This window comes from Semicossyphus pulcher, unplaced genomic scaffold, assembly GCF_022749685.1.
Source record: "Semicossyphus pulcher isolate SPU_LCO1_2020_fin unplaced genomic scaffold, fSemPul1.0.p SCAF_1, whole genome shotgun sequence".
NCBI lineage: Eukaryota > Metazoa > Chordata > Actinopteri > Labriformes > Labridae > Semicossyphus > Semicossyphus pulcher.
In genome coordinates, this window is record NW_027211603.1 from 36790520 (window position 1) to 36808937 (window position 18418).

The 18418-nt window shown below is 39.7% G+C and overlaps 1 protein-coding gene across 1 annotated transcript in view; it reads right to left on the bottom strand.

Annotated features, from left to right (window-relative positions):
- The window catches only part of LOC138592215 (mucin-2-like), a 46924-nt gene extending 28952 nt beyond the window's left edge, over positions 1-17972 (bottom strand). Inside the window, exons 1-15 of the mRNA XM_069662958.1 lie at positions 17897-17972; positions 17369-17627; positions 15122-15236; positions 13937-14021; positions 13049-13155; positions 8269-8479; positions 8023-8148; positions 7782-7899; positions 2147-2285; positions 1781-1891; positions 1482-1551; positions 949-1086; positions 699-863; positions 456-550; positions 235-365 (exon numbers count right to left, since the gene is read on the bottom strand). Coding sequence (XP_069519059.1) covers positions 235-365; positions 456-550; positions 699-863; positions 949-1086; positions 1482-1551; positions 1781-1891; positions 2147-2285; positions 7782-7899; positions 8023-8148; positions 8269-8479; positions 13049-13155; positions 13937-14021; positions 15122-15236; positions 17369-17627; positions 17897-17972 — 1946 coding nt within the window. The remainder of the gene's footprint in view (positions 1-234; positions 366-455; positions 551-698; positions 864-948; positions 1087-1481; positions 1552-1780; positions 1892-2146; positions 2286-7781; positions 7900-8022; positions 8149-8268; positions 8480-13048; positions 13156-13936; positions 14022-15121; positions 15237-17368; positions 17628-17896) is intronic.
- Between the last annotated feature and the right edge of the window lie 446 nt (positions 17973-18418).

Sequence of the window (18418 nt, forward strand, 5' to 3'; positions counted from 1 at the left end):
AGAGAGCGAGGGGGAGAGAGGGACAGATCGCACCCAAGTTACGTCTGTTACATGATTTATTTTTACTAACATATACACTTATGGCCTGCGGGAGGAGCAGTGTGAGGACCCTGATGCAGTCAGCCACATCGAGGTTTTGACCTAGCCTCATTTTATGTTGCATGTGATCAGCTGCTTGTTACAATCCCAGCCTTTCTATTACCACAATAAATAAAAGGAGGGCCTTTGTTTTACTCACCACAGATGTCTTTCCGCCAGCCACTGAGATGGACTCCTGCTGCTGAGCAGGCGAGGACATATGAGGAGACAGCGGTACACATGCAGTCCTCACTATTATCACAGCTACAGCTGTCATACATGCAGTTCTATAAGGGGACACAGCAGGCATGGACTTATTAATGCAGGGACAGTATCTGAGTTTATTTGTCATTATAGCATTGTGTGTGCAGACTCACTTCAACGTATGTATTAGGGGGAACAGTGCTGTGGCACGGTGCAAACACTCCATTGCGATCCATTAGTTTGGAGCACCAGTACCGGGCAAATTGTTCTGAGAGCCAGTAACAAAGAGAAATGAAGCGGTTACAAAAGAAAAAGGCATTGTTAACTGTATGGTGTGGTATGGTGTGGCATAGTTTATTTGAAATGAGATGTAATATGACATGACGCAAGATGCAGGAGAAGAGATAAAGTAGTACCCCGATTGATGCCTTGGTTGCAGGGATGTCCTAAGCGTGTAGCTATGTCGGGGCAGCTTCCTTTGGTTTTCCATGTGTTGGCGAAAGCAACAGCAGTGCCCTCCACCAGACCACTTATCACCTTGAAGTCATCACTCATTTTGTTGTTGAAGTTCCCACACAAACCTGTTGGAAAAGTTAGGAGATGTTTTTTTACTCCTTTTTGAAATGCTAGTAAACACCAGATGAAGCTGTGGAGGTGGAGGCATACCAGCAGTGGTTCCTCTTAGTGAATAGTCCATCTTGATGAAGACCTGCATCCTGGGGTTCAGCTGGACTAAAATCGCTATGCCCATCTTGAGCTTAACCACGATGTAGAAGGATGATTGTTTAAATGCTATGAGCTCCGCTGCAGCAGTGAGAAGACATTGAAAAACTCAGTGTTACAGCTTTACAATTTCAAATATACACATTACTGTTAGATTGAATGAAATTCTACATGTTACCATCTGCACTTGAAAATAAATCTGGCCTCTATCCATACAGATTTTGAGGTCTCCTCTCTGTAATACACCCTTTTAAAATCTGTTGGAGTAATAGGAAACATTTCTGTACCTATTTATCATTAAGACCCCAATATGTAAAAAAAAAAAAAAAAAGAAAAAAAAAGGGTTTAGCGATGGAAATATCGGCAGTCCCTCTTCAGTTTATAGATAAGCACTGTAACTGGTGATTCTGAGGGTCTTTATAGCTGTTTATTTGACAACCTGTGTGTCTCTTGAAATATATGTTGAAGTAACTCACGATTAGACAGTGGAAGCTCAGAACGAATCTGATTTATATTGACCTGCCCAGACGCAAGGATTTTCATCACCTGTCAGAGTGTAGAAAGAAATGTTTTAGATTTGAAGAAACAGGAATCCAACAGTATTCCAAATAATTCTGAGGTGTTTATTTACTTTTAATCACTATGTTGGTGGTGTCTGCATAAATATGATAAATGATTTACAAAACTCCACTCCAAACAGACTATAATAATGAATACCTGTTTGTCAGTGTGTATCCTGACAAATTAGTGAATAGCATATCTGTGTGCAGCTTACCATAGTATTGCTCTTTAAGACCACAGTTACAGCTCTGAGGCAGGTCTTACTGCCAGAGACACCACACTTTTCCAGGTCCACCAGCACAGCGAAGGACGAGCCACTACTTTGCTGCAACACACATTGGGGATAAAATGAGTGTATTAATGACAAACACTGATCTGTTTCATGATGACACACTCAAAGAGCTCTGTTCACCAAAAACTTAATGGGTCTTTCATTAGTTCATGACATTATATAATCATCAACATTGCGATATAATTCTCAGCATAGATGGATACCAGCCCATGCTGCTTGTGTGCAGTGTATAACTCTGGTGTGTATGTGGTGGTACACTAGCTTTATTGCAGATGATGTGTGTGCTACCTTGGCTAGAACATAGGAGCAGTCTCCATGGAAGGTGTACATTTTTCCATCAAAGGTGTTGACATGAGCTCCTCCCTCCACAGAGCAGATTCCTGGACAGTCCTCCTCTTTGCACTTCCACAAGCCACTTTTACACTCACTGTCAGTAAACACACACACACACACACACACACACACACACACACACACACACACAACAACAACAAAACATTTTTTCAAGCAGTGTTCAAATTACTCTGGTGCTTTATCTAGAAATCCTGAAAGAAAAACATGGTTTAATAGGCAGAGGAATATAAGGAAGACTGTCATTCCCTGCAAACAGGCTAACATTATATCAGCAGGAACAACAGATGAGGAATACATAGACCTAAGTCTCAGGAAATATAATTAAACTTCGTATGCCTGCCGCCTGTAGCTACTAAAAAATAGAACTGCTCCTCGTCCCCAGGAAGGAACCCACTGTCCTCTCTGTTCCAAACCAAACACACATGAACACAAGGTTGGGAAAGGTTCCTCAGGCAAAACGTAGCGATGAAGAATGTTTGCCATTATGAGTAATTCTGGAGCAGGCTGAAGGAAGTGAGACCAGAAAAGAAAAGGCTTATTTCTGTGGCGCTAGTTTTCAAGCGGAGGTGTTTTCACATGTCCAGAGCAAAACCAGCGTACAGCAGGATTAGTTTCAGACATACATAATGACTATTCTAATGTTGTGGATTTAAGGCGAATGCATTGAACTTTTTGGAGAAACAAAACAAACAGTAACCAAAAATCATCATCTCGAAGGGCATTATCTCACTGATACCATGTTCACTTGCTAAGATAAAATAAATTGACCATTACTTGTTTCAATCAAATAGTTTCAAACAAGCCCACATGCTGTTTCATTGGTAATGCCCAAGGGTTTCACTTATTACTAAAAACAAAGATTTCTAATGGGTTCTAAAGGTTCTAATGCAATGGAAAGTTCGCTACTTCAGGCGAACACATCTTTGATACAACTTGGCAACATGAAAATGTTGTAGTCCATGGTAGTGTTCATAGTGTAGTGTTTTAGCTCAGCTATGAGCAAGAAAGACAACAGTACACTAGCAAGAGTCAATTACTTGCACCGAAAGTAAATATATATTTACACTACATTACAACAACAAGACTAGCAAGCTAACCTTTGTACAACATTTATCATTAAGATTTTCACGAATAAATGAAAGGTCATGTTTGCTGTTAGTAGGGAGGAGTGATCTGCAGTAGAAGTTTTGAGGGTGAGTTTGCTTCTTCATGCTTGTTTTGTACAGGCACCATTCTGTGGTGTTCACGGATATTTGTAGGAAGTTTGTTCCTGCTAAAGAACCCTACATTGGCCTAAGTGTCAGACCACATTTCTTTTCCACATACTGGACATACAAGTAGTCATTAACTATGATTGTTGTCTGCTGTTGCTGTGATCAAAAGTTGTTGTAGGATAGTATCTTAAATTCTTACTATCTCACAATTTATAGGGTTTAGATTACCATGCTTTTGGTACTAAAACGAAAATCATATTCTTCATCACTACAGCCAGGCCAATTCTGATTTGACAATCATCCTCACACATTTGATATTGTCTGTTCTTTTTGTTTTGTATTGTCCTCATTTATCAATTTGCTGCTAATCATTTTATTATAAAAAATTCACAAACATCAGCACCAATAGCACTGCACAGTTAAAGTGAAATTATTTGTGTCTTTGGAAAGTTGGTGGTAACTTCAGCGCAGTATTAAGGAATGTGACACCCGTCATGAAAATAATTCCATCTTTATGTGACCTAAGACAATGAAATTGTCTGTCAGTACAGTCTGTTAACTATATTTTGACAGTGTTATTATAATAAATCTCTTGGCAGCGTTACAGATGGGAAACTTGTACACATCTAAGTCTGGGCTTAACGGTGAACTGAAAATAAGGTATCTCCCCTCCTCCTAGCTCATCATCTATATTTGTTTCTCCTTTACTTCTCAGTTTCTTTCTTCAGCTGCTTCCCAGTCATCAAGGTTTCATATTCTACAAACAGGTTAAAAAATGTTGAAGTCTTTTTGTTTTTAATTACATTTTCACTTGTAAACTAGCTGCGTGAATTGGAAACGGAGACTTTGATTTAGTTATTTGGTTAATTATTTAACATATAGGCGTATATAGCCAGCATATTAATTTTGAACAATGACAAGGCTCTTTTCCCAGAACTTCTTTTAAGTGTCCAATTGTCAGGAATAAAAGATAAACCATTAGCCAATCAGAATAGAACATTCGCCCAGACCATGGAATGATTAAGAAATAATGCCCAGATTAAAAGAACAAAACAAACAATTACTATTTAGTGTGTTTGTTTGTTCATGGCTGATACAGTTACTTTAAAAAGAAGGAAAACATCAATGCATCAACAGAGAACAGGGAAGAAATGTGGGGATTAGGGAAAACAAATAAGGGAGTTCGTCTTAAAGTAAACATTTACTTTACAAGTGTAAACAGGCCATAATTTGATGAAGCAATGATTTGAACAAACACTTAATACGAGCTGTTTTCTGTTTATTAATTACGATTTAGTAAACTGGAGGTGAACTCTAATAAATATTTGATCAACCTGTTTTAAGTAACCAACATCAAACTTGAGAAAGTAGTCTCCAAAAACCAAATTAAACCAATTATTAGTGGGCTGTGCAGCACAGCCCACAATGGCCCCCTCTATAGCAAAGCTATAGGGGTCCATTGTGGGCTGTGCGAAGCACAGCCCACTATTGTTATTGCTCGCGCCTCTTTTTATTATTCTTCCTCCCTGATTTTCGGCACCTAACTTGCCCCGCAGCTTTGAGCGCACACAAACAAAAAATACATCAAAACGTGCGGCTCGTTCGGACTCGGTGTGCTATTATTTTTATCTCCAGAATATTAATTTTTCGCGTCGTAAGACGCGAAAAACTGCCACAAATTTCCCATCTGGAATGAATGGGACGAGGTCCAAAAAACGCACAAATCTGCCACGTTTTTCAAACATCTCCTGCTCTGGCCTACGTTCACCTAGAAACACCATTCAAACTTTAAAATGTAGGCACGGGTCTTGTCTATTTAAGTTGTATTTGAACTTTTTTCCTACCATGTTTCGTTTTTGAACGGTGACCCTTTAAAGATGGTGAGTTATTTTGGGAAAAATCAGGATTTATAATGGGTGTGTATTGCGGAATGTTCGTGCAGAGCTAATTGACAGAGTGCGGAGACTCAAAAAAAACTCTCAGAAATTCTCTCTCTCTCTCGCGACCCCAGTCACAAATTACACAGTAGAACTGTGATTTTTTCACAGAGTTGTAGCCACACTTGTCTTCTTTCTCCCAATGTGTCTACTTTATCAGTAGAATTTACGGTTTTTGATTTATCTGCCCCTAACCGACAAGAGTAGCTCTCAACTGCTCCATTTACTCCAATGTTAATCGGGAGGAGGATTTTCCAGGATTTTCGAAAGTGCACCTGTTTTTAACTCGCTCCTATTACCACATTTTAGAAGCTAGGACCACAAAAACTTATGTCTGTGTTCTTTAAGGCCTTTCTGGCTTGATGGTGAAGAAATTTTGCCGATATCATGTTTGGTTTAGAAGAAATGGCAGTAGTTTGACGTCCTAAATGTGAGCCAGAAATCACGCTCAGATCAGCTGCCACAGACACCAGCTTTGGTCGTTGCTAGGGAGTAACGACAACCATCACCGCGGCAACCGAGCTCAGCTGGGCCAATTCATTCTTCAGACTCCAAAAAACTCTCAGAAATTCTCTCTTTCCGTGACTCACCCCAGCCACAAATTACACAGTAGAACAGTGATTTTTCACAAAGTTGTAGCCACACTTGTCTTCTTTCTCCCAATCTGTCTACTTTATCAGTAGGACTTATGGTTTTTGATTGATCTGACTGTAACCGACAAGAGTAGCGCTCAACTGCTCCATTCACTCCAATGTAAATCACACAGACAGACAGACTGCAGCAGAGTATGATCGTCCGGCGTCTGTGTCAAGTGCACAGATATCAGCCATCTCATTGGACAAATCACCTCGGATACAGATGACAGACAACACAGGAGGACTCTGATTGGACAGTTGTGTGTGTGTGGTTTTTTCTGCCATGATATAACCTTCTGCTCCGCGCTGATCGATCTCATTGGACAAATCACCTCGGATACAGATGACAGACAACACAGGAGGACTCTGATTGGACAGTTGTGTGTGTGTGGTTTTTCATATTTCACGTGTATGACAAGAGTCCCAGCCTGAACACAATTACATGAAAATATTTCCCATCAGGCCTAGCGCCCGCTACTGGCAACAGGAAGTGACATATTTTACTCTACAAGCCCCTCCTCCAAGGTGGTAAAACATGTTAACCTCAAATTCATGTCAGGAAACTCTGAAGACCTTGATTAAGGTCTGTGACAAAACTTGTTCAGGTTACAACAGAGGGCGTGACCCTGGCGGCGCGGCGCATATAACCTTCGCCATGATGCCTCGCCATGACATTTAGGCTGCGATAACTCGCCTGTACTTCATCCTGTCTGCACCAAATTTCACATGCTTGATCAGAGTCCCGCCCTGAACAGATCTACACACTCCTTTCCTTACCAATACTATAGCGCCACCCACTGGTGACAGCCTGTATCAACTCTCATATACATTGTCTGATTTGCTCCAGATTTCACAAGTTTGATGAGGGTACCGCCCTGAACACATCTACATATACATTTCTCACTCATAGTCATAGCGCCACCTACTGGGCAGAGCCTGTATAAACTGTCATATACATTGTCCAATCTCCACCAAATTTCACAGGTTTGATGAGGGTACTGCCCTGAACACATCTACAGATACATTTTTCACTCATACTGATGGCGCCACCTACTGGGCAGAGCCTGTATCAACTCTCATATACATTGTCTGATTTGCTCCAAATGTCACAGGTTTCATGAGGGTACTGCCCTGAACACATCTGCATATTCATTTTTCACTCATAGTCACAGCGCCACCTACTGGTAAGAGCCAGTAGTAACTCTCATATACAATGTTCAATCAGCTTGAAATTTCCCATGTATGATTACAGTGTCGGACTGAACAGTTCTACAGAATCATTTTTCGCTCATACTCTTAGCGCCACCTACTGGCAAGAGCCAGTACTACCTGTTACATACAATGTTATATCAGCTTCAAATTTCACATGCATGATTATAGTCTCGGCCTGAACAGATCTCCATAGGAAATTTCCCAACAGGGGTTAGCAAAGCTATAGGCTATCCATAAGTACAGAATGTGTCTGTCTAGACAAATACCATAGATGAAGACGCTGAGAATGAATGGTAGGTGGTGAAATGAATACATTGTAGCATTGCATTGTAGTATAGTATCATAGCATTGGCAATCCTCATTGACAAAAAAAATGAAACTTTCTTTTTCAAAAATCATATGATCAATGTACGCACACAGACATGCAGCGCAGCACAGCCCACTCTCGCGATTTCCCAACGGGGAATTGTCTAGTTATATTTGTTTTTTGGCCATTTCATCTTCATTAGACAGGTCAACTAAAGGAATACTTGCTTAAATCTGACACCTCAATAAAGGTCTCCAGTCTTACCAGGATCTGCAGTTGTAAGAGTAGGACTCTCCTGGCATGTAGACTTTGTTGTTGTGCACACAGGGACACTGATCCACTGCAACACAGCCAGTTTTACCAATATCATCAAAGACCGTTCCTGAAATAGGGAGGAGACATAACTGTTATTATTGTCATGTTTACGTATGTACGTGTACCATAAAATAGATCCTGCTTGCATGTAATGTAAGCTTGTTATTGTAATGAAAATGTGTATGTATACCGGCAGAGCAGCTGCAGCCATCATGGCAGTGGATTTCACATATTTGACTAGCCTGAGGGTTGGAGCAGGTATCAGGACATGAACTGCCACACTCCATAAACTCCATGTTGTATGGACATGTCTTGGCTGTGGAGACAAACACTTTACTGTGACTGTATCATCCTACTCAACACTGCAACTCATGAGCAAGCACATTCAGATGAACTGCAAATACATTTAGTCATCTTCAGGTGTCAGCATCCTTACGGCAAAAAGATTGACTCCTCCATTGTTTAGGCTTGCCGCCTGCATGGACACACTGTCTGGAGAACTCTGAGATCGTTTTGCAGAGCATGGATTCAGTGTTGTTTTCAGAGTAGCACTTATCAGCCATACAGGTTCTAATGAAGGCTTCCTTATCCAGTAAGTTTTGGCAGCTGCTGAATGGAGCACTGGAGAAGATGTCGTCACAGTATTGCTGAAGAAAAAAACAATACAATATAATCAGTTATAAAAATCCTGTAGAGAGGCCCTGGCTACATCAAGATCCATTGATGATTTGTTTTGCTTGCAGACTATTTCTGAACATTTAGAACGCACACACTCTGGGGTGCAGACCAGCATGGGTGGTATTTCAAGAAGGCAAGTGGTGAGCCTATTTAAGATTCATCTATAAATTGGACTATACAAACTACATACACTTCTGTGTAGAGATCACTGTACCCACCAGGAAAGTACAGTGTTTCTCGAACAACAAACCCTGGGTGACCCATGAACTAAGAGCCCTGATGATTGACAAGAAGAGGGTTTTTAGATCTGGGGACAAAGAGGAGCTGAGGAGGGTGCAGAAGGAGGTAAAACAGAAAATCAGGGAAGGCAAGGCCAGCAACAAGCCTTAGATGGGGGAGCAGCTCCAGCAGAACAATGCAGGGGGGGGTCTGGAGAGGACTGAAAAACATCTCAGGTCACAGCAAAGGCCATGAGAGGGGGCCTGAAGCAGGAGACCGGGAGCGGGCAAACCAACTCAGACTGTTTTTTTTAACAGATTTGACTCTGCTCCCACTCATCCCCCCACCCATCAGAGCACAGACCAGATAGCATCCCAGCCACTTCATCGCTGCCCGCTGACTTCTGCAGAAAGACAGAACCGGTGAACATCCAGGGCTTGGACATCGAGAGGGTGGAGGCCTACAAATACCTGGGTGTTCACCTCAAACATAAACTGGACTGGTGCCACAACGCAGACGTCGTGTACAAGAAGGGCCAAAGTCGTCTGCACCTGCTGAGGACACTGAGGTTCTCTGGAGTGTGCAGGATTCTGTTACGGACATTTTACGACACTGTGGTGGCGTCTACTGTCTTCTATGCAGTGGTCTGCTGGGGAGGAGGGAGCACAGAGAGGGACAGGAAGAGACTGAACTGTTAGACAGGACAGGTAAAATTTAATGCAATTGTTGTTAATATTTGACTACTATAATTAAATATTTTTTAAATGAGCGTTTATGTAGGAAGTAATGGGTTACATGTCTTTGGACTCCTGCATTTTGCCAATGTCCCTTATGGGACTATATAAATAACAAGTAAAAAATAATACAAATAAAGGATAAGGAGGAAATCTCCATAAACTTACACTGGCATGAAAGAGTAGCCAGAAAAATTGTTATGAATAACTTGTGCACGTTTGAGTCTTGAGAATCACTTTTATGTTCTCTGTATTATCTTAAATCTACTCCTCTTGTACTCCTCTTGAGGTGTCAGAGTCTAACATGTATGCTTTAAGTTTTACTGCCATGTTGGCCTCTGATGCTCTTAGTTGAGTGTCTTGAGAATTACTGCAGTTGAGTCTTTAAAGATCCTATTCTTGATTTATATCCTGTTTTCCCTCATTTACACTGACTGTATGTCAGCCTTTAACATTATAGCCAACAAGCTTTACGTACTATAGCCTTTGCTCTCTTGCTCTTTTTCTCTTGATTTATTATATGTGTGCGTTTAAGTTTCAACATTGTAAACTCACTGTGTAGCTTATAGCTCACAACTTATAATATGAGTTTATTAATTAATGGATTATAATCTAATTTCTTAACTAGGAAAAATAGAATGATGTTTGATTACATATTATTTTGGAGTATTACTCAATTATGTTGACTTTTTATTAACACAAATTATTGGTGAATTGTGAATTGCAAGGAATTATTTTAACCTTGACTTTTAATCAATGATTTGTGCTACTATTCTCCTTCTAGTAGTTACTTTAGTCTTTTCATCAATCTGCATGGTTGATTTTTCTGTCAATGTACTTTTATGTACTCATGTAACCATGTCATATATCCATTTATTGGACTTTTGACTATGTATTGTTAAACATTTATCATTTATGCTTACATTTATTGAGATGTCAGATAACTTCTCTTTGAGTACTTATTTGTGGGTCGGAGAGTTGTTGAAACTGGTCTTGTCTGTGAACAGATTTATGATTGGCTCCCCGGCCGCAGCTGGCCCACGTGGGGTAGGGCTCTGGTTAGCCAATAGTTATGGGTAGGCTGTAAAAGTGTCCCTCACCTCACGTGGACGGACCGCGTGCACCTCACCTCACGTGAACGGACCTCGTGAACTTGCAGGTGCAGGAGCTGGGAAATTCCAGCTTTTGCGCAGAGGCCTATATAAAGGCAAATGTCCGGAGATCGGGGCTCACTCCCCGCTCCACTCTCCTCAGGACATGCCTACCCGTCTCTCAGAGATTCTCCATTCGCAGGAAGAGGTAAAGCAGATAGCCTGAAAAACTTTAAATCTGAATCTTGTCCGTTTGTGACTTGAACTTCTGGCGTAATTTAGATTTGAAGCAAGACTTTGACAACTGTTGGGCCTGCCATAATGGGGATGCTCGTAAGCTCCTGGCGACAATACGCCTATTGAGGATTTGCATGGTATCTCTTGATAGACAAACCTAAACAGGACTCCAGGTTTTGTGAATAATCAATGCCCGCCAGAGACTCCCAAATTTAGCTGATAGATAGATAGAATGTAATTTAAGGTTTCTTAAATTGCATCCAAATTGTCCAACTCCTAAATTATCAGCCTTATTTAAAGGCATCTGAAAACAGAACCAGACCAGTTCTGACAAATTTGAGTTTTTAACTTTTTTCTTTTATATTTATTTTTTATATTTTGTGTCATTTATAACTGAGTGAACAAATAAAGGCATGTAAAACTTTAAGAAATCCTTTGGAGGGAGTTTTTGTTCCGGAGTGAGTGGTATTAAATCAAAAGTGAGAAAAGGTTTTCTTCAAAGGACTCCGTTACGCCCCCGAGGTAAGCTCATGAGATTCACACTACGGCGACATTACTGATTTATAGACACACACACACACACACACACACAGGGCAGAGAGCACCTTTAGAAAGCCCCTTTTTGAGCAATGTTAGGCATCTATGTTTATTGAGGCCTTCATAGCTGTTAGGATTAAATCATACAGGGGTCCAACTAACAGGGCTCTCATACGGAGGAAGATAAAATCTTATGGGTGTTTAGGCCAGTGAATAAAGTCAGATAAGGGGACTTTTTTCCTTCAGCCCCCTCCCCTTCTCGCGTCTCTCCCTTTTGTATTTTAGCCTTAAGTCAGGGACGAGGCCTTAGGGTGGGAGAAGGACGTGTAGGGGTTTCACGGTAGGGACCGGACCAAGGGACAGAGAAACTAGCCGTATTTTCCCCTGAGGGCTAAGGGCCCGCTAGAATAGTCCCAGTAGTGATCCGTGAGCACTACGACGACAGATTAATGAACGTGTCGTCGCCGACGGGAAAGCCTCAGTTTTTGAGACGCTTCTGAGGGCGTCCCGTTTTTAGAAGGAGAACATTTTTTTCTTAAAACCCCCCTTCCCCTTCCCTATTTAGATATTAGAGCATGCTTCAGAACAAACTGGTCAGGAGGACTGTCCTCTGGACTCCATAGAGGAGTAGGGTGAGAGGAGGATGTGAGCCAAGCTGACATCTACCATGGACAACCTCTCTCACCCCCTACATGAGACTGTGGGGGCCTTAAGCAGCTGCTTCAGCAGCAGACTGAGACACCCACCCTGCAAGAAGGAGTGCTATCGCAGGTCCTTCATACCCACTGCTGTCAGACTCTATAACACCTCATTATAGTGCAAAAACAATACTATAACTATTTTTTATTTATTTAATTTTTAAGCCTGTATTTAACCAGATTCGTCCCAACATTCATACTACAATTATACTAGTTTTATGTTTTACTGTTATTATTTATATTGTCAGATTATTTTCCTATCCTTTTGCCATTTCCTTTTGCCAACTGTACTTTTTTGGCCTAATTTTCTTACTTGAGTACTTTTTAAATTTGCCTGTCTCTTGAGCTGCTGTAAAAAGTAAATTTCCCCTGTGGGGGATCGATACAATCTTATCTTATTCAAGTTTTGATCTTCATTATAAGGTACTGCAATAACTTAATAAATCTCCAATTTACACGGGAAAAGAAAATCTGATGAAATGATTGATGTAGTGTGTTATATTCCTCAATTTTATCAGAAAAAGTGAATTTTTGATATCATTTTGAATTTAACCTTCATGTGAACTATTGCCATCAATAGAAAAAGGAAAATCTTTAAACATTAGTTTGTCACTTATGGAGCAATACAACTGTGTAAAAATGTGTGAAAAGAAGTGTAAACAAAAAAAACAGCAGACATCTGTAAGTGTTCCAGATAAATCCACAGATACTTAAAGGTTCAATGATCAATTTGATCTGAACAGTTCTGCTCAAAATGCCTGGCCATGAGTCATTATAGTATTTTAGTCATCAAATAATTTACAATGAGTGAAAATTCTGAATTGCTTTGAATAAAGGTAATTGTGGTTTTGTCTTTTCTCTGTTTCTTATATCTTTCTGCTGCAGTTTTCCTTTGCTTAGCTTTGACAATTGACTCGAGGTAAGTTTAAATGTGGGTTGCATCTCAATGGTCTCTTGAGTATAAAAGAAGGTTGACGATGATGATGATGATGGTGATGTTGATTAAGAGTGCAGAGAGTTACCTTATCTCCACAGCTCTGGACTGGGATCAGATCAGGCTCCTCACAGTTCTCTGTTAAGCCGCTGGCCTTGTAGTTCTCAGCAAAGTCTGTCACAGATAGTGGAGACCCTACAGCACAATACAGTGAATCACACAACACTTTAATTATCTAGCAGTATCTTTAGGTTAAGACAAAAAAATACCATAATAATGTGCAGGAAAGATCAAGAAAAGGTCAGTGGTGAATAATATTTGAAAATATTTTCATATGCTTTAGGTGCTGAGGTTTTTGTTACAATAGTCACTATCAAGAGAGTGTTTAGCTCCCAACCAGCCGGGTGAATGTGAGGGATTATGTCAGGGGTAGTTCAGTTTAGGTAAATGGTTAGGGTTTCCAGAGTATAATACAGGTTGAACCTACGACATATTTGTTTTGCCTTAAGCAGCACAAGGTTGTAAATAATGCAGGGGGTTGTAAAATAGTAACACACAAACACTAACAGACAGAGGTACTCTTAGACTCTACGGAAAAGAGTGATCTAATTGCTCTTTCTGGTTTTAAAAAAGGAATCTTGCTCTCTGAAATATGGGATCATCTCTGTAGAGATATTTTTCTGTAATGTAACAGGAAAGCTGAAAACCAGAAATCAATTATCAATCTGAGCCTGTCAATCTTTGAAAGCAAAGACTTTTGTATCTATTAGTCATTTAGACCATAAATATGGCAAAAAAAATGGTTACGGTACAAATATACAAGAATTCCCCTTTAAGGAGATTGTTCACACGTTATGTACCCTTACAGAACAACCCTCACAATGAGAGGTGTCACAGTAAAATTAATTCCTGTAATCTGTACCACTACAATCATTATCAGCACATTATCCCTCCATAATACTAAACAGGACCTTACCATCTACCATGAAGTCATTGCTTATGCCGTCAAAGTTTCCACACAGTCCACATGTCTGGTTCCGGTATTTTTCATCCATTTCGATCTGTGAATACACCCCAAACATATATTACTTTTAGCAAATCAAAGGATTTCAACCGTTTGAGTTTAAGTTGTTCACATCAGAAAAGTTTTAGCGTGAAAACGTCTGAATTTTAGGATTGAAACAAATGCTTGAAGACACGCCGCAGTGACAAGTTAGACCAGAGCATAAATAAGAACTGATTTTGGTTTTACTGTGGACTGTGATGTGCAGAACCATTTCTTTGACCCTGAAAGACAGACTTTATGTTGCAATAACTCCTGAAGGCGTAACTCTTAGATGTACATGGCTTAGGACAAGAGCATCTGCTAAATGAAACTGTAACATTGTAACATTGTGTGTTGTAACTCAATTTAGATGACATAGACAATAGCATTTTGATACATTTAAATTCCCTAAGCTCAGCTGCCCTGGGTCTTATTCTTCATTTTGTTTCAGCTCTTTAGTGCTGCTAACTACAGAAGTTATTAAAGGAAAGCATGTGTATGATGGAATTGCTCATCAATGGAAAGTGTTTGAATGGCAGGTAACAGGTGTACTTAATAATGTGTGCTTTTTGTTCAGATGCTACTCTCTGCTAATCTTATTTCCTAACTTCATCAACTTATACAGTTGGTTGGTTGTGTATTAGCAAGAATCTACAACATGATTCTATATGATTCCATACAGGGCCTCATCAGCTCACATCACTGTCCCATCCTGCCAGCTTCCCTGTTTAACAGACATCAATTTGGCTCTGTTTCTGCCTCCACTGCCACATAATGGAAGCGATATCACCCTACCATTCTCCCTTTGTACTGTTTATACAGAACAGAGAGGCAGAACAATGGCATAACAATCCCGCTTTGAACAGGCTGTGTAAAACGGGCTACCTACATTTGGTTTCACAAGGGACTTGAACAGCAGTCTCCTGGTTGAAGGGCAAATGACCGACAGCTAGCCCTGAGGGTTGCCTTTCTATAATGCTTATGAGCTTTTGCAGTTGCACAGTCAGCTCCTTTTAGGTTCACAATCACAGAAATTTGTTGTAAATATATTTAAAATACACCTGAACGCTAAATTGACTGCAAACATTTGTGCATGTTTGAGAGTGTGCATCGTACATCCAGGGAGTCCTCCAGGTTCCAGATTGCTTTGATTCCCAGCTTGGAGTTAACGAAGATACTGGATGTGGTCCTTCTGACAATAACACCGAATTTGACATATGGCAGAGTCACCCTGAAGGACACACAGAGGGTTAGTGTAAAAAATGAGACAGAAACCAGCAGCTGAATCAGGGAGTCATATCCAATAAGAGGTATTCAGTATTCTCTAAAATAAGGACACAAAATACGATCTATTTTCAACTTCTCCTAATTCCAATGAATTCCTTGTCCAGTTGTCCTGCTGCTTGATTTTATATCTGCCAACTTCAAGGCCACCTCATGTTTGCTATAACATTAGGTTCAGTGCCAAAAGTTTGTTTAATTTGGATATGTGTATTTATCATTTCTGTTTAAACAAATTATCTTCTTCTTCCTTTCTTGTTATTGTGTTCCTGCTGCATAATGACTTAGGCCTTTACATGAAAAGTAATTCAGCTTCCTCGAAAATAGCACAAAGCTAATCTTGTTTCTTAGTGCTACACTTGTTTCTAGGATTACAATTCAGTGTACTGTTCCACCATACATCAACGGTAGCAATAATATCACGTCCATTAAAGGTTAGTAGAAACAGCTGGAAAAAAATAACAAATATGTTTGCCTTTTTATTGTGCTAGTATTGAAGGGGTACTTTTTATTTGTCAGTACTCCAGTCTAGGAAAGGGAGTCGTCTCAGGAAGAGAATAAAAGCTTTACGTAGAACATCTCTGGGTAAAGATGTGACCTCAGAAATATGAGTAACCAGGTTTAATTCCTCAGGGTCCTTTGTTTCGATGTTGATATAAAAAAATAAATAACTTCCGGTTTAAATTAGGACAAAAATATCAGCTGAGAAGTGCAAAGTGGAATTTTTACTAAAAGCATTTGCTGATTCTGTCCAACCATCCAAGCAGCATTAGTTAGCACCTCACTTTACTGCAGTTTGAAAATCTACCTAAAGCTCTAAACTTGTGACAGCTGATTCGCCTCTGCTGCACTGTCTGCCATTGTGCTTCTTAGTTTGATGCTGCCATTAAGATGCACTTTAATTAGAAATTTTCAAATCCTATGAGATCAACAAGAACATCAAGGACATCCCAGTTATTTTTAGAGATCAGACTCTGGATATAAAGAAGAGCACTGATGATTCAAACATTTAAAATTTCAGCTTGAACACTCAGTTTAAAACAGGCAAAGCCCTTGACCGAGTACAACAGGCAACAGTACGACCCAGGTAACAGTTAAATAAAATTCCTTGATGCTGAGATTGTTTAAACCTTTCTTAATTAGACAATTTGGTATGGAAGATTATATCATCCTGTACCTTCACCATCAAGCAGCTTTGCTGTTTCCCTTCAGACCATCAAGGGGAAGTGTAAGCGCCATTTCTCAGTTATACGTTTGTTTGTATTGTTTGAATAGCATAATATGCTGGAGTATTATTTTAGAGAATATTGATGAACATTTAATGTGATTTATTCTTTCGTTTTCCCTCTGTAAGTTTGTTGCTGTCTTGTGCAGCTTCCTTAGTCATGTGACCAATAGACAGGAAGTGAGAGTTTTATTGTGTTGATTTAACTCTAGTACAACCAAGCCTTAGTAATAATTTCATAGTTTAAATCTTGTAAAAAGTTACTAAATCTCTGGAATTGCTTAAAAGCAAACCTAATGAAATAATGTTTCACTAGGTTTGTAACAAATGTAACAAAGGTATGACATTCATGAAGAGGAATCAGCTTTCCCTCTACAATTAAATGTTTGTCTTTACAACTTATGTAACAATTGGTACCATAAACACATTTAAAGTAGGGTTGTCAAAATACTGCGTCAATGTTCATTTTTTTATTCCCCTCTAAAGTGAACTTGTCATGAACATTAAATTCTGCCAACTATCTTTCCACATTATTAAAAAGGCATTTTAAAGTCATATGTATTTATTTGTTATAATTCAGAATACCAGTTTTTAACATTTTCTTCAGTTGTCCAATAAAAAAGAGAAAATATTTCTGTCGTGTGATTGTGTGATTCGCCACAGGGTAAACACATGAACCTATTTGTTTTTAAACTACCGTATTTACTTACGGTATTTACTACTTTACTTTACATGCTCAACCTGTCCTGCAATAGTGAGTGTAAATATTTGGTTTTAATCAAATTCCCAGTCTCAGCCTAACTAAAGCACAGAACACATGAGGTAAAGTGTAGCCACACAGTTTAAACTGAACTTACGTTGTGCCATCGACCTGCACAGCATTGTTGGACAGCTCCACAACGACACCTTCCAGCTTCATGATGACTTTGCTGATGGTGGGGGAATTGGTGATTGTTGTGTGTCTCAATTGGATGTTGTAATTCTCGTAGGATTCTTGACACTGTGAGACCAGGACATGGTTACAGCTGGATGGCAGCTTGAAGAATTCTCCATCAAAGGTCTTCCAGTTATAATGTCCCCAAGTTGAGCACACGTGATCGATGTGAGAAGCATCCACTAAAACAACAACATTATCACAGTATTAGCAGTTTATTGATCATTCAATCAAAAGACAATTATTTTGGAAAATTGTATTTTGATCATTGATAAATAATTGGAGTCATTTTTTAGCAACCATGAAAATAATAATAACAATAAAGTTTCTTTCCTGCAGCACATACAAACATGAACTTCTGATCAAAGAACAACATCTAGTCTTCCTCTCTGTGACATGTTCCATCATCTAGTAGCCAAAACCTGGAAGCAGTTTTTATGTGTTCACTCACCAATATCAGGGAGAGAGCCGAAGAACAGCGTCAGGTAGATGAGCCACAAAGTGGATTGGAGTTCTGTGGTCCCCATGTTGGTCCTGAGGACTGACACTCTATGAAAGACTCACTTGGAGGATGTCATTTTATATCCTTCCAGTCAAGGTGGAGCTACACCACTTCCTTTAGGTAAGAGTGAGGGAAAGAGGAATCTTAACTATCGATCCCTCCCTTAATCTAAACAACTTCAGTGTAGTTGGACTGTGACATTTGCATGTTAAATAAATACCTGACAATGTGCACAAAGTTACTATTTGTTTGCTCAGCAAACATGTCGTCACCTCCATCACTGTACAAAGCAGCGTTTTCACCCTACAGGCCTCTAATGATCTTTTATAATCAATACAAACATCTTTATTTGCAAGCTCTTTGAGTGATGTGTCAGTATGTTGAATGGCACAGAAGAAGGCAGAATATGGCAGAAAATTATTTCAACATGCATGGAGTGTGATGGGTTAAATGATTTGCTCTGGTGGAGCT